The sequence below is a fragment of the Petromyzon marinus genome, chromosome 1 (assembly GCF_048934315.1).
Source record: "Petromyzon marinus isolate PM22_M1 ecotype Great Lakes invasive population chromosome 1, UKy_Petmar_22M1.pri1.0, whole genome shotgun sequence".
NCBI classification, from domain to species: Eukaryota; Metazoa; Chordata; class Hyperoartia; order Petromyzontiformes; family Petromyzontidae; genus Petromyzon; species Petromyzon marinus.
This window is the reverse complement of record NC_133667.1, coordinates 20,534,380-20,551,803: the sequence shown is the minus strand read 5'-3', so window position 1 is coordinate 20,551,803 and position 17,424 is coordinate 20,534,380. Positions and strand designations below refer to the sequence as shown.

At 37.5% G+C, this 17,424-nt stretch overlaps 1 protein-coding gene across 3 annotated transcripts in view; it reads right to left on the bottom strand.

The window, feature by feature from the left end:
* Positions 1–583: 583 nt before the first annotated feature.
* LOC116952394 (uncharacterized) overlaps positions 584–17,424 on the bottom strand; it is a 62,764-nt gene continuing 45,923 nt past the window's right edge. For all 3 annotated transcript variants that reach the window (XM_076065376.1, XM_032971775.2, XM_032971851.2), the window contains exon 9: positions 584–9,824. In XM_076065376.1, coding sequence (XP_075921491.1) covers positions 9,817–9,824 — 8 coding nt within the window. In that variant the 3' untranslated portion in view covers positions 584–9,816. The remainder of the gene's footprint in view (positions 9,825–17,424) is intronic.

Sequence of the window (17,424 nt, the reverse complement as noted above, 5' to 3'; positions counted from 1 at the left end):
TTTCGGTAAAGTCACGTATAAGGGAAACAATAAAATTATAAAAATATAAAACAATAAAATTCTCACGACGTTTCCACTGCAACACAAGCAATCATCATCAGGTGTGAAAACCACAGCAAGAAAATTCGAAAAAAGTGGCGGTTATTTTTAACGTTAGCACCACGGACAGCGATTTGACAGTTTGTTCTGATGGACGAGTCCATCTATGTTCGAAAAAGAGGAGGGGGGAGACGAAAAATAATGGATGCGGTCTGAAAGCCACCGTAAGCGTGAACAATCAATTAAGACCCGAAATGGTTTTATCAAATCCTTCCAATGAAAGCTAAGCCAGAATCCATCTTCTCGGTTGAAAATGTGATTTTGATAATCATATTGATGGCATTGATAGCAAAGATGATGAGGTTAATGACTGACTGTACTGATTATAAACATAACCAGTAAGCTATTTTGCTGTTGTGGGTCCATCATATCAACAATTAAGAAAATGTTTCATGGCAGTATTTGATAAATGCATAAACCAGTACATATGTCGAGACTTTACATTTCATTATATTTAAAAAAAATCAGCCTGACTTGCAAGAAGTGAGAGCGACAGTACTTTATTGGTTACAAATGTATAAGCAATTATGAAATATCAAGCTCAAAGCTTTACGCATACACAAATGCTGGACAATATTGTGTATACTGATTATATTTCACTTCACCTTTCTGAAATAAGAGAAGACTTTCCTTAACTTTGGCCCCCATTCACCTCGTTCCACCAACCACAAATCAGCCAAAGGTCGACGACTAATCCCCTTCGAACACGTGCCCGAGTACACACGTTCAGCATCAACACAAATGCTTCATTTGTTCATCAACAGGACAGCCAAAATGAAATTTACAAATATTCATATTCTGTACATGTGCTATAAAGCAAAGGTATACAACATAAATGAGGGTCAAAATGGCAATTTATGACTTCGTTTCTTCACTGTGAACATAACACACTTTTTACATTTTACAATGTGGTGTAATTAAAACAATGGACTTAAACACACAGAGAGAGAAAAACCTCACCACCGAAAAAGGTAACATTGTCTTTATCAGAAAAAATCCCTTTGATATCTTATGCAATGGACTATTATTACATGAGTGATAATAACCAGAACATTTTTACTGGCGTTTAGATTTTTTTGTATATATTGTCTGGCAAAAAATGGGCAGTCATTGATATTTGAGAATTGCATAAGCTAGATTAGTGGCTTGTATTGTGAATGTGGTGATTGGAATTAAACTAAAAAAAAATAGTGTAACCCTGCACATTAATGCCAAGAATGCAACATTTTCTACCCATATTTTATAATTGTTTTGTTCAATATTGCAAGGTAGTCAGCATCTTCCTTGGAAACAAGCTCCCAGCTCTCCTTAATAGCTTATTTCCACCAAACAATATATTGACTTCACCTAGACATGTAGTTCGGACCATGACCATCGCTGGCAGACTGATTTAGACTGTCTTTAAGGTAGGCTAATTGGGCACCATAAATACATTCCTCACAAAAGTGTCACCTGGCATTACTGGTGTCTCATATAAAGGTGTGCATCAACAGTTATGCAAGATGTAGAGAGGGTGGTTCTTTGGAGATGGTTGCAGCGAGAATTGACGAGTCTTATGCTAATACAATTGAAGCCCTGTCTCTTGTCCTTCAGTTGGTAGGCGGTATTAATATTTAGGTCCAGTGAAAGGAAATTGCATTGGCTTCTGTCTATTATTTGTGTAGCGTATTTGAAAGCAACAATTTTGAAATAACGCAATGCATAATGCACTCTCCTACGTCAGTCAAAGTATTCTGAGTATCCTTTGTGTGCGTTATGAAGCATGGTCATTGTCTCAAACATTGACATGAAATATATTTACTTATTTTTTATGTAGTGTTAATATCACTGGTGAGGATTTTTAGTCAGTGTTACCAACGAAGTTAACTATTCTTGATTTTTTTTTACAAAAATGCCTAAGTTAATCAATATTTGCAATTAAAGATATTTGTTTTTCTAAATATACATTTTTGATGCTGACAATTCTGAAAACAAATGGGATAGCATCCTTAAGCTAGCACTGTAGCTTCATAGGTAATTTCCCAGCTTTTGAGTGAAAGTCTTATCTTGATAAAAAAACACAAAGTTCTAGTGGTATGCCACACAAGGTTATGACAGCTACATCTATGGTGGACAAATGATCACATGTGGCCGATGGTAATCTGTTAAAAAGCTCAGTTTTCGTTATAACACTGCTCCTTTACATGAATAATTATAACATTACTGAATTTCCCCCAAAATAAATAATCATAATATTAAGACAATTCATTATTTGCAAAAAACCTCCCCACAGTTAAGTTTCAGCTTTTGGATGCCATCGCTCTTGTAGCAAAACTATTTTGGGCAATGCAGAAGGGTTAAGGAAACGTCAAAGAAACAGTCAACTCCATATTATCCTGGTGTGATGGCGCAGCCTGTAATCCATTACAGTTGTGGATGTCTGCATGGAAATGAGACACCCACCTTTGATGAATTGAGGAAATGGAGTTCTTGTGGAGTGCAGGAAAGCAAGTGTGTTTGAGCGCGAGTTTCCTTCCACATGCAACAAGAAAGCTCAAACAGGAAAGTGACCAAACATACCAAAAGCAGGACCTTCATGGGAATGAGTACTGGAACTCATGGCACATTTTGACCTGCAGTGGTTTGGAAAGTGGATTAATGGACTAAGATTTATCATTGTAAATTACTCATTTTTTCGGTGGGTTAGTTGGGTCACCCCCACATCCTTCTTCTGATGGTGGGAGATGCCATGTAGGCCATGCCCAGCATTACCAACGTGGCTGATGATGCCAATGTCACCATTCCCTGCCCATAACCTCCCATTCAGCGGGAAAGCATGGGAAACCGATATTAAAGTTTGTTCATCCAGTTAAAGGTTTCTGAATTAATCAGATAGCCCACATCTATAACATTCAAACACGTTTTTCATTGGAGTTTACAACCTTATGTAGACTATACAATGGAATGAGTTGGTTAATAACCCATATTCTTTGGGTCTTTTGGTAAAGCCACGTAGACAGATCAAATAATTAATAAAAAATAATAACATGTCCCATGTTTAAAACAATGTACATGGTATGTACAAAAAAATATCTATTAATTTTCATTATGCCAAAAAACATGCATAAATACAATTTAGATTCATGTCGCATTTAATTATGACTGCGTCTCAAGATGCTATGGAAAAACAATGGGACTATTGATTTCATAACGAGGCAGTCATAGACAGAGGATAAAAGGAAAGTCTTGAGCCTGTACTTGAACAGGGGCAGTGAGTCAACAGCATGGATGGCAGGGGAAAGGGAGTTTCACACTTTGTGTGAGGAGTAACTTCGTTTGGCAACATTTAGCTGGATGAAATTAGAACCAGTCTAAAGGCAGGATGTGAAAGTGGACAGGGATGTCAGGTTTATGGAGCTAATGGTGATGTAGAGCTGGGTGTCATCAGGGATACCATAACACAGGGGTTTTCTGATCGGAAGACACACCTCATATGGAAACATTAGGAGGGGTTTGTGAGATGAGAGCAGATCCAGCAGATAAGTGTTCCAGAAATTCTTACATAGTATTGAAATAGTTAAGGATTATGGAGTGGTCTATGGTGTCAAAAGTAAATATATTACGAGGAGGACTCAAGATGATAGCAATACAATGTGTGATGAGAGAAGGGCATTTAGCACTCACAAGACAATAATTTGAGCAGAATGGCCTTGGTGGAAGACAAAAAAAAGAAGTGGTTAGTCTATAGCATAGACTCTATACCTATCTGGCAAGTAATCCTTTGGATCAGAGACACCATGATGGAAGAGATTTGGAGAAATGGGAAAAATATATTCTTTAAAATACTTTTTTGACAAAATGAAGGTTGGATATAGGACACAAACTTGCATGGATGTTGGGGCACAGTGTTGCGTTTATAAAAAAAAATCCAGGATGCAAGTGACAGAAACGGTATTAAGAGCTAAGGGGAAGTACTATATAAAATTACACTTTGTACCATATTAGATGTAGGGTGGGCAGGCCGTAAGCGATGAGGGAAATGTGTTTAATATGGAGATAATTGTAATGTTGTTTAACGTAACATAATTAGAGATGTCAAGGGTACGTACTGAAGTGAGAGGACAGGCAATAGGGGCAGCAGTCTGACACGAGCATATAATTCCCAATTTATTTGGAATTATTAGGAGACATGACTAAAACATAACCTAATGATATTCATTCAGGTGCATGTCCTACTGTTAATGTGTTCAAAATAGATTGTCATCAATTCGGTCTATCCCGTGTACATGTTTATGCACATTTTATACTCGGGGACCATGCATCCACTAGATATTAAATTTAGAGTCAGAATATATACAGTAGAATCTCGATTATCTGCGTGTGGTGTATGCGATTTGCAGATTAACCACGCACCTGAGATTTTGACGTAAAATAATAACTCATGGATTGTCCCTTGAGCCCAAATTAATCATCTAAAAACAGTTAAACATTGTTATTTTTGGAAATGTTTATTACAAGTTACGCGCTTAAACCGAACAAATATGTGCTCTGGTTAATCCAAAATCTACGTGATCGCCTCTACAGTACAGTAGTTGCCTATCTTTACAACAGTGGGTGGAGTTTGAATGATGTTGATGGGCGTGGCTCTGCTATTCACTTAGTGGGCAGGATATTATTATCACTGAGCACACGCATCAATCGGTGGATTCTTCACTACAAAATTGAGTTTTGCTCTTTAACAAACTACATTTTCTTAACTTATACATAATTTATACCTATATTAGTTGTTTTTGGCATTGAGATTGACGGAAATATATATTTTGGAATATCCGCAATTTTTCACTATCCACCGCCGTCCGCCCAGTCATTAGCACAGATAATCGAGTCTACTGTATATGGATTTTTCATCCAGTACATCTTCAGTATTCTGCTGGCGTTTATGCGAATGGAAAAATAACATTTTGTTTTAAAATACACTAGAACAGCAGTCTCATGTCCCATCTGGGAGTTGCAACCCACAAGTGACATAACAAGCGTATGACATTATTCCACGGTCTGTTTTACACAACGACCAAACCGCACTCACTTCAGCTGTGTAGGATACTGAGTTATTTAGTCTCTATCTTATCTGGCAAGGTATCCTTTGGAGCTTCGTGCGAAAATATTTGACATTTTTCCAATTCCACTGGTTGTTATCGAGTTAAGACAATCAGAATTGGTTAAAAAGAGTGAAAGCCAGAGATTAGAACTTAGGATTTTAACAATGCTCACTCAGTATTCCGACATAGCCATTGCAACACGACTCACCCAGATTATATGTAGATATACAGATTAGATTTAAGGATTGTGATTAGTTGCATAAACACCTTAAGGGTATTTCCCTGTTCTTGAACCTTATGATTACTCAAGTGTAAAGGTGTTGCACAAAACTAAAGAGAAAGCTGAGAAGTTTAACGTATCGTTTCCCCTTGAGTGGGTTTACTTGGCCCCTAGCAGGTGAAATCCAATTTATTTTCAGGACCCATTTTTACCTTTTCCGCTGGCAGATTTGAGTTACCCATGATTTGAGTTGAGCCAGGTTTTTCCACTGGCTATTTGCAGAGCCAATCCGGAACCAAACAACACATCCGAATCTGGCTCAGGGCCAATCAGGGCCAAAAGGAGTGTGGCATCGCTCAGAAAACTGAGGAAGATTAATCGCCCATTTAAAACTCAAAGGCGAAATTACTGCCACGTTATTTACATGCGCCTGAACGTATTCAATGCATGCGACGATGACAGCGCGGCTCGGATTCTGCAGTGGAAAAACAAAACGGTGCCTCTTAGGCCGCACAGGGGCTGGTTCGGCAGGGCTTCAGCCCAGCTCGGTTGTACAGTGGAAAGGATGTATTTGACATTATTTAAGTAAAAAAAAGTGTTACATTTACATATATTTGGCATAGAACCGAACCAAGATAAGGAGCATATAAAGGGAGAATATGCAGGATACTAATGTGGAGTAGAAATTTCGAAAATAAGAATTCTGGCATGCAAACGTGTCAAGTTGTGAAAATAATTTAAACAAATATATAACATTTTAGCGTGATGAGTTCAGAACTGGATACCTTTCAACTTTGGCTAAAATTTTTAATTTGAATTGTACGATCCAAACAACTGTGCAAACATGAGAATGTGACCCAATTAAGATCAATTAACACATGTTCTGTTGATAGGACTATGTTGATTCAGCCAACCACAGGAGCCATTTTTTATTAATTTCAAGAGCAAAGAGCATTGGTGTCAAAACATAAGCTTTACTATTGATTTATTTTATAGTACACACGACTAATATAAAGATTAGTTTTCCTCTGGAATATGTTTTAGCCGAGGTGACAGAGCCCCGGTGGGCCGTGATTGACCCGTAAAAGATATAGTTGACATCTCTAGGCATGGGGGAACAATTGCATATTATTTGAAGGGTCAATTGACACTATTAAATAGTGGTGTGTGTGTGTGTGGTGAGTATTTGCAAAATAAAAGCTGTTTATGAATTAAGCAAACTCCCTAAATTCATACCCAAGCTGGGAATCGAACCTATGTATTTTGTGTCTCAAGTAAGTTATCTCACTCCTAAGTTGTTGCATATCTTGTCCTGGCGATGCTGCTTTGAATATAAAATGACCCAATATATTTTTCTCAGTAACTAACCTTTTTGCTTGAAAAACAACATAAATGAAGCTAAGCATACGTTTTGTTGCTTGTATAGTAATGCAGTACAGTATTTTGTCATACATTGTTAAACAATCGATAAAATATGATCCCACTCGGCTGTTATATTGTATAAGTTGTGCCTTCTAAAATCACCCAAATGTAGTAAATTATATTAATTAAAACTCTTATTTGTAATATTAGTCGTTATAAATTTTGGGACTGGAATAACTTTTTCTATATTAATTACTAGAGTATTATCAGCCTTGTTATTAATCAGTTTAAGGTCATATCTTCAATGCTACATTCATAAAACAAATATTGACAACATTGTTATTAAATTAAGGTAGCATTTTCAATGTTGAATTAATTCATATTGCATTGTCAGCATTGTTATAAAAGATTTTGTCAAATTTTCGCTGCCAAATTAATTTAGTACTATCAAGCTTGAAATGAATGAGTTTTAGGTCATTTTCGCCGTTATATTAATTGATATAGCATTGTCAGCCTTGTTTGTGTTGTAAATTAGATACATTGTTTGTGTTTCTGTGGTGAGCACGAGAGGAAGACTGCAAGCAACCCATCTGCTAACCATGTGTAATGAGGACACATTTGATATTGAGCGATTAAATGTATGCATTCGTATGGAAGATATTTTTTGTTAAATGTCCATTTATGCAACATGGCATTGGGGTGTGAAGCTGCTGCATAAAGATAGTTTTTAAATGGGATTCTAAACATTTAATGTATCAGATTTCAAGCGAATGTGTTCATACGAAATTTACGTTACATTTTAGTGCAAAATGTGTGTTTAAAGGGAATTATACATCACATTGCATGTTGCGTGAATTTAATAGAAAATCACTTTAGAAACATGACCACTTTTCTCACTAGCATGTTAAAATTAAAGTGTCTCCATTGCGACACTGAAGAAAGGGTCTAAATTCCACATTTCTATGGCAGGAGCCAGCCCTCTCCATAGTATGATCACTTGTGTATATTAAAGCGATATAAACACATATCTAAGGGATGAAATTGAATCATTGCCCTTTTCTTATGAGTAAAGGGTAAAGAAGGGATGGGTTGCGTTGCTTAAACCACCTAATCCCTTAAAAATATCCTACGACCACTAGTTACTATGTTCAGGCAAACGCTATTTATTTCTATAAATACAGGGACACATTTAAATGGAATATCTGATAATCATTTTGTCCTGGTGTACGATTATGTTGCGATGTATTTTGTTTTAAATGTTACATATAATTTCTTCCCATTATTTACAGAGGTTGTGTCTGAAGCAATTGCGAATTCTGTACAATCGGCTGGAAAAGTTAATATTCTTGACACAAAATTGCAATACATATGTGAAGAATATTAAAACCTGTTTAAATTTCAGTTATTTTGTAATGACCCGAATAACATAAATACTATCAGATGGACCACATATCCTGTAATGATTTCTCCCAAATTGGTTAGAGTTTCACATCTTAAATAATAAGTAATGGTTGATTCTTTTTAAAGGTATTCATATATGCACGATTAATGCAATGGCATGCACACCTATAGCGAATATTATTTGAATTTACTGCAGAAGTAGAGCAATAAGCCACTTTGTCCAATCCTGACCATTGTGCTCAAAAACGTAATAAACGAATGAACATTATGCAATGATCAGGCAATGACATCACAGGTCTTTGGCCACTGCCCTTCATGGATCTATCTGATCCAACCAATATATTGTGTACTTCATAATTCAGCTACTTATTGAACCCTCAGCTCTAAGCTTTACCGCAATCACTGTACAAGCAAAGCATATTTTACAGTTGGGTATTTGTGTGCAGCGATGGTGTCTGGGATGAGACTTAATCTCCCTACACAGTGGGTGCAGTCTCAGAATTTGAATGGTGGATCTCAGCGATGTTGGCTCAGAACCCTGACACAGACATAGCTTACATTCGTGTCTCGAACTCTCCTTGAATACCACTGCCATTTATTCTTTAAAAAAAAATGTATTTTAGAAGCAGTACAAGCTTGAGCAAGGTATGAAAATATATATAAAAAAATGAAATCTAAAGATTAAAATAAAATACTAAATTTCCAGGATACACTTGCCATGTATTTGTTATGGTACCCAGCACTGAATTAATCTGTAACGGCAACAGATCATATCTACTAAATGGGAGAAAGATGTGGTTCACAATAGAACTTAATTCGAAACGATGTATAAATAGTATAACCATTTATAATACGTAATTCTAGATAGTTTTGTACAGTTATGTTAAGTCGTATATTCCCTGATCAGATTATGATTAATTACTACTAATTATTACAATGCAAAATACACATTCGCTCAAGATTCTTATTGTTAAATTATTAACAATATACCCTGTATTTGTATAAAATGTGTACAATTTTCTAGTCTTTTTGGAAGGCATTTCCCTTAAAAATATGTTTTGGAAAGAGCTTTGCTTGAAAATTAATGTCATGATATATATTTTAAATAATTTATTAATCTGGGCCCATAACTATATAGTGGTCATATTTTTGCTTTCCACTGAAAAACGTTATACGTTGACAAGTGAATGTTGGAATATACCATATTTGTTATTGGAGTGCAGTCAATATACTTTACTTAATAAACTTCTGCAGTCGACATACTATGAGAAGTACAAGCAGAAATACAAGAGATGATTGAAATAAAAATGTTAATACCATTTAATCGCAATACCTATAAAGATTATGATTTAACTGCCTTGAATCTAATTGACCAGCTGTGATACTGTATTCAAAAATGTGCACATATACATTTCTATACTACAGTAGTTACACGTTGTATTTCCACAATCATAAAAAATAAACATTTATGGATTGTCACAACATTGTGAGATCCATCCATTTCATTCTGTGCCCTCCCCACATCTGCCAAAGCATCATTCTGAAAGGGCTCGTGATACACTCCCGCCCGCCCCAGCGTCGTTTGCGGAGAGATAATCATTTCAAAGTGTGGAATCTCCGTTCAAGTTGGAATAGTAGAGGCCAGTCGTCCCATTTTCACAGAGCTGTGGGGGAGAAGAAAAACAGAGGAGAGAGTCAACATGTGATTCCACAGTCACCGCTGGCGCACACACGACCCGCGGGCGTTGCTGGGAAACCAGTGTGTCACGTAGAGGGTAACCATAGGGATAGCCACACTGTTGTCAATGAAGGCACGCCTAACACACACACACACACACAAAAAACCCACACAGATTCGTGTCTGTAGGAGATCAGGCTCTTGAAGATGGAATATAAATGAAGGGAGAACCAATTACAAAACATCGAATTTGACAAGTGAGCTCTGGTGATGGGTGGTAATTGAGCCCTCAAAATAGAAACTGGTGTTTGTAGGACACGACCTGAACAACAATGGTTGTTTTCATTTAATATATAAACTAAAAATGCGCAACCCCCCTCCCCCGCCGCCATTCATTAAGCTACATAATTGCAAAAAGATGGTTGGTCAATATTTACTCTTTGAGCTAATTATGTGTCAACATTAACCGAGGTAGTGTTACTAACCCTGCAATGTAATTACGAAAACGGATTGCGTCGTCATACTTAAGAAAACAATAATAATAATAATCCAACTATCTGTCAGTCCACTGCTGGATGAAGGTCTGCCCACACCTCACACACCACGCCGGGCCATGAGGGTTGCATTGGTCAGAATACTTCACCGTGCTGGTCGGTGCACATTGGTAAAGGGGTGTGTGGGGTTGCTGGGTTCATAGTGGAGTGCACCAACCACTGAACCTGCCCTCCTATGTGCACAACTCCATCCAAATAACGACGACACGGAGTGATCAGGTGAAGTTAATCAGGCGATGCTAATAACAATTGATGGTTATGGTGTAATAATACACGAGGTGCTGCAATAACAACAACAAACAACCTGTTTATGCTTTTTGTACTCGAACTGAAATTATTTACATTTTGGTTAATGTTACACACTGGACCAACATTGCCATATTGGTACTATTCAGGTCCATTTCATCCAAGCGTGACGTTTTTAGCGGTAGTAGAATCTATTAAGTTTTAGATATAACAGATGTTAGGAAAAGATTACCGTGTCGAATTACATACACTAACATAAAACTACCCACTGCAGCTGTACGTAATATCACCAGATTTTTTTATCTTAAGATCACAACCCATCTTATTTGTTACCTATTTTAATTAGATCAGATTTTTTTATGTCAATCCTTCGAGTGCTGACCCTATTCTACAATGAAATTCCTAGCATTCTTCACACGCACCTGTATCAGCAGGCAATAAACAATCGTCTGTTTCAAATGGCTTGCGAATCACAGTTGTTACTCCCTGCCTGCCTTAGACAAGTAATAACCTTATGGTAATGTTGAGTTATCAACTCCTCAACAGTGGTTCATTTAGTCCAGCAACAATGCAGTCACGAAAGCTTCAAATCAAAATTTAATGCACCGTCTCTTGATGAAGACACGGCACTGCATAAATATGGTTGTGCTTAGATCTTGACATGTTCAAATTTAATTTAGATAAATATGGTTGTGCTTAGATCTTGACATGTTCAAATTTCATATAGATTTTGTTTAACAAAAATGTGCCCATGAACCAGCACTGTGATTGGTTGGATGATGTCACGTGGGGTTTGACAAGGGTCATCGTGGCAATTCTCCACAACAAAACAAACGTGTCAAATTTGTATGCGTACAGGCTTGCAGATGTCAAATAAAAAAATACATATGAATTGATGAAAGTTGTAAAGGTAAATAACACATTCTTCTTGGGATATTTTTCAAATTTCATTTGACCTTTTCTACACTGCTTTAATCTATTTTTAATGGCCCGAGTAGGCCACGCGTATCGATGTTAGATTCCCTGTCTCAATTGGGTGACCACCGACGCAGGCGAGAGAGGAAAACAGGGTTCTGGACCGTCCTATCCTCTCCTGTATTATTAAAGATATGGGCGATACTTTAATTGACTGCAATAGCTCAATAACATGCAATGATGTGGCAATACATAAGCAGCAAACTCCTAGTTAATTATTTAACCGAGACTGTTGTGCAACATTTGTCACAGGTATGTGCAATAAATTACAATGTGTAACTTCAATTGTTTAATTTTTTGTTCAATAACGCCCTACTAAAAACAATTGCTTCAGTAATATGACTTGAAGCCCACGGGTTGTGCAGGATTGTCGAGGTTCTACGCATCTGAGGTATGTAATGTTCTACGTGGTGCAGGTCAGATCGGCATTGACCCGAAACATGGATTAAAACCTGACAGTCGCCGAGCCCCCAATGGTTATTCATTCACTGATTCATTAATCTGTTCATTACTCATATTCCAAAAAAAAAGTCTTTTGGCAGAATGGTGGCAGTAGCATACCAAGTGTCACTCGGCTTATCTCAATGTGATCTCTGTAAACAAGAACGGCTTGAGGGTTTAATTTAATGATCACTAATTAAATTCCTAAATAATTTCTTATCAAAAGCCAAGTTCTGGCCATTTAGCTATTAGTAGTAGACCTTTATAACCAGTGCACAGCCCATTGAGAGCAGACATAAGGACGGCGTGGTTGCTTTTAATTAACAGCAAAAACTATTAAATTCAACGTATATTAACAAAACACAGTAACATTATTACTCGGAAAAAAAAAATATCCAACACAATGAATACATATGAAATCACAACATTAGCGAATCTTTTCTTAATTTCTAAACTTTTGTCGCTATGCTCAACCAATAACGACCCGTAGCACATTGCAGCCTGAATGAGAGGGAGTTCTGTAGATATATTAGTTATACCATAGACACATTTTTTAAAAGTTAAAATTCGACCACTCAAAATGTTACAATTTTGACCAGAGTACTTGCAACTGTAAAAATGTCACCAAACAAACGTGTGCAATGTTTAAGTTTACAACAATGATTTCCCAAGAGTGCCACAATCTACGTGCACGGAAAATTGCACCCACACTGGCGACTACATTGAAAAAAAAACGAATATAGAAGCTACATTTCTCAACGGACTGCGTGCCTGTTTAAACACACCCTGCCAGTGATATTACACGCTACTCCAGCGATGTCTTTGGAGTAAATTAAACTTACATAAGCTTTAACTTGGTGAGTTGTTTCCCATTTGATATATGTCAATGTCAAAACAATGGTAAGGGGAAAAAAACACATGTTTGCTTGCTACACATGCCAGTGCAAAACTTTCAGCACATCGCTGGCTCTAAAGTTGGCCTGCTGAAATGTCAATGGGTCCCACCCCACTGCCCATGACTAAATCACCCAGAATGCACCTGATCACATCAGGTCTCAAAAGCTAAGCCGGTTTGAGCCTGAGAAGTGCTTGGGTTGGTAATCACAATTTGCTACAGATTGTTAGTATCGGCTGCTGGGCTGCATCGTGTGCAGAAGAGCAGTATTGCAGAACAAGCCATTGTTGTACGATACTTATATGCTCCCATGTCTATACTCCCCCACTTTCACCAAACAGAGGTAAAGTATTGGCATGGTGAGGCCTTCATCTGACATTTCGTATCCCACCCGAACAAAACATAAGTTGTTTGTAATGGAGATGATTATTGGGGTGGAGCGTTTGTGTTAAAGTCTCATCAAACATGAGAATAGTGATTATGATTATAAGCATTCATGGTTGTGTATGTATAACTTTACTCTGCATTTACATACACAGATTATGAGATATGAACACCGTTGCTCATTTTTGCACATTTCCACTATTTGTAATGTGCTGTAATGTATTTGTAATCATGAATAGTTTGCTTTCAATAAGGGTCCTGTCCATAAATTACGTCACGCGATTTTGGACGAATTTTGACCCCCCCCCCTCGTCACACGACGTCACAAAAAGTCAGAACCCCCCTCAAATATGACGTCACAAAGCTCTGCCCTCCCCCCGCCAAAAAAATCCATTTTGAAAATAAAACATGCTTCAAATCGCTTTAAACTATTGTCATTGTAGTGCGTATTTAATGTGGCGATGCACTCTGATGTTGTAGGAGAATACATTGATTAAAAAGTCTATTTAATTAAGTAGAACGTGTTGTCTATATTTATTTAAAGTTGCGCCTTTTTACGTGACGTCACATTTCTCAAACCCCTCCCCCCCTCGTCACACATCGTCACAAATGTCTGACCGCCCCCCCCCCCTAGGTGCGTGACGTCATTTATGGACGGCCCCTAAACAAAGATATGATCACTGTTGTTTTTTCCAACTTTAGACTTTATGTATCATGTGTAGGGTGAACACTATATGAATATAGTCTGGAGTGGAGAAAGAGTGATGTGAATCAAGTATTTCGAGTTTACTATCTTCAACTTATCTCACACAATATAGAACAGGTAGTGCAAGTTGACTTTTGTGAGATGTAGCTGAATCGATACACGCAAGGGAGAGTCAACGCTTTAACAGCTATCACAGCACTACATCTATATCGAATTGGAACGTCTTAAACTTTGGAATGAAAATTAAATCTTACCAATAACTGGCACTCTTTGGAAGTAATGTTTAGAATTGACAATAATAATATGTTTTTAAAGATGCGTGAATTAAATCAAGTTTCCTGAGTAATGTGAGTAGACACTCCATCTTTTTCATTCGTGTTATTTGCGTTGTTTGGTGTTGTATATATTCTTAAACAGGTCAGTGCAAATTGAATTAGATCTTAAGTGTTATTTATTTCCTCCCCATTCAGTGCTACCACGCAGAGAGATATTTGCACTTAATTAGACACACGCGCCTCCCACACGCACAGAGTTGGATTGTGGGTTAACTCCAACACATGCCTCTTTGGATGAATGCCCCAGAGGTTTTCACAACACGCAGGAGTGTTCCACATTCTGGGTGGGTCGAGCAACCTCGGTAATTACGGCCCACTCTGATCAGTGACATGGAAACAGAACGCCTCCTTTAATAAGACGATGAATTCCAATTGATCTCACAGCAACTTTTGTAGTGACACCCGATGGTGGCAACGTGATGTTTACAAAAAAATGTCAATGCATTAAAATGTTAAATGCCAATTTTGAGGTGCTGGAGTTTGTTCAAAGCACTTGGATTAGACGGACGGTCCTCAACTCACGAAAGCAATTCGTTCCTGAGACCCGTTCGTAAGTCGAGCGGTTCGTAAGTCGGAATACAGTAATTACTTTGTTTGTTTAGACTGCAGGAGGAATCTGATGAGCTATGAAGCTCTTTTCACAGACGTCAGTAGGGGCACGGGGTCAGAAAGTTACGGGAACTCAAGATAGACACCCACGGTAAGAGTGCAAAGTATATGAAAGGAAATAGAATCACTAATAAAACTAAACTATTTCTTATTTTACCAGGTAAAGCCCACCAGCGCCCCCCCCCCCACACACAATCACTCACTCCCAGCACGAGGCTGACTCATTACATATTGCGGGGGGTATCGCTCAGCTGAACAAAATCGTGCCACGATTCAATTTGCAAGTAAGCGTTCGCGTTTTAAGTCATGGAAGCTGTTTCGTAAGGTCGAGTGTTCGTAAGTAGAGGATTGACTATAATGTCACATTATGAACAATAAAAGTTAGTTCCAGGTGACAGGGAGACAGGATTTAGACATGTCAATAGACCAGGATGTCTGCATTGTTAAACTAATTACGTTTTATGAATTATTTACTGAGGTATACAGACAATATATGTGAAACAATGTGGCATCTACTGCATGTGGACAATACACAAAGATATTCAGTAATTGCCTTTAAGTTGACAGCTACAGGCAATATACCGTGTAGATTTTTTATTTAACAATTATGTCAAGCTGTGTAAAATCAACAATTTTAAACAATTATTATTCTCAACACGGTAATATGATAACCATGAAATTATCATCGTCGAGTAAACGAGGCAGGATAGCACTGAACGTCTTCCTCGGCTGAACGTCTTGACAGACAATATCCACATTTGTTCCCCGAGCAAAATAGTCACCCATGCCGATTACACACAAACATGGCAAAAATATGTATTTTAAAATGTATGAGTGAAACTCTCCTAATCTGCATTGATGTGTGGGATGATATTCGTGGAGCCTCATCCGCGATACGCCGCGAGTAAAACTCCTTTCCGCAGTGAAATTAATTCACAGAAAATCGTAGAACAGATGAGTTTTTAAAATTTTAATTTATACCTGCGTGACTTTACCGAAAGAACCAAATAGTATGGATTCCTGCAGTCACGAAAGCTTAAAATCAAGATGAGTTTTTAACCACGTGACCCCTCAAATCCCAAAAAATTGTGAATTTTAGTGTCGGCCTATTTGGTGTTGGCCCTACCGATATTGCCCATAATATACATATAATATGTTTGAATGTATGTATGCATCCATTTGTTCATGTTCATATTCATATTGTATGTATCCATACGTAGGTGTAAATATGTATACGCCTGTGTATACAATGTAGATATATATAGGTTTATAGAACATTATAATTTAAATCAAAATTATAGTTTACTTTAATATTTTTTTCTCCACTGAATAGTATGCGATGACACCAATCGTATTTCAGATATGCATACCCTGTTTTGCTGGCAATTTATAAAACAACCCTATGCTGATGATGAGTTAAACATATTTGCGTCTACTCTGTACACATCGCTATTCTACAAATTACACAAGTAAAGACTGGCGTGACAGCTGAGGTGATTACAAGGGTCCCATTTCAGAGACAACACTGATGGTCGTATTTTGTAACATACAAGTTTAAACAGGGAGTTAATCGATGTCTTCGTGAGAGGAAAAAAAAACATTCAATGCTGTCTGCATGAGAATCATACATGGAATCATTACGTTTAATATTTTTTAATTCTCACACGGGCCAATATCCACCGATTGAAACTTGTTAATGTGTTCATTAAAAACAGTTAATCTCAAGTTTATTTAAACCATTAAATCTGTAAAATGAAATTTCCAACTATAAGCCAGTTAATCCCTCCGCATTATCTCTAAGGCATCAAACTTGAAATGTGTGTAAAGGAAGAATTTACGGCAGATATGGTGATTTTTAAAAAATGTATTTGTGTTTTCCTTCATTGTCACTGCAGCCACTTATTTTTTATTTGTTTGCACTATATTTTTTCGATGTTATCTAACATTGCTTCCATATTTTGTGGGTATCATGATAATTAGTAAGTTAATTTAAACATATATATTTTCACCATCCAACAACCATTTACACAAATAACCAAGTCAGTCATCTGCCTTGAACAGAATATGGGTGCAAAAGCAGTCAACGATTGATGCTAACTCAAGAGGTCCCATTTTCTCATTCCCGAGGCAACCTCCATTCCTATTCTTAGCTCTCAACAAAAGCAACCAATCTGCTACAGCCAAAACACCTGTATTCACTGCCTTGGCCTCTTTTTTCCATGACAAAGATCCTCCATATAGCCATAACAGAATTTTGGGGAAAGTACTGTTAGCAAGCACCTATGAAGGCCGGCACAGCGCATGAAAGGGTGGGTGGCCAGCACCACACCTGGCTGCCTTTGTCTCCTGAGTGGCAATGTTTACACACTGCACCAGGTACTCATTTGAGGCTGAGTCGACTGTGTCACCACTCCCCCCCGTTTCTATCAGGTACTGGAGCA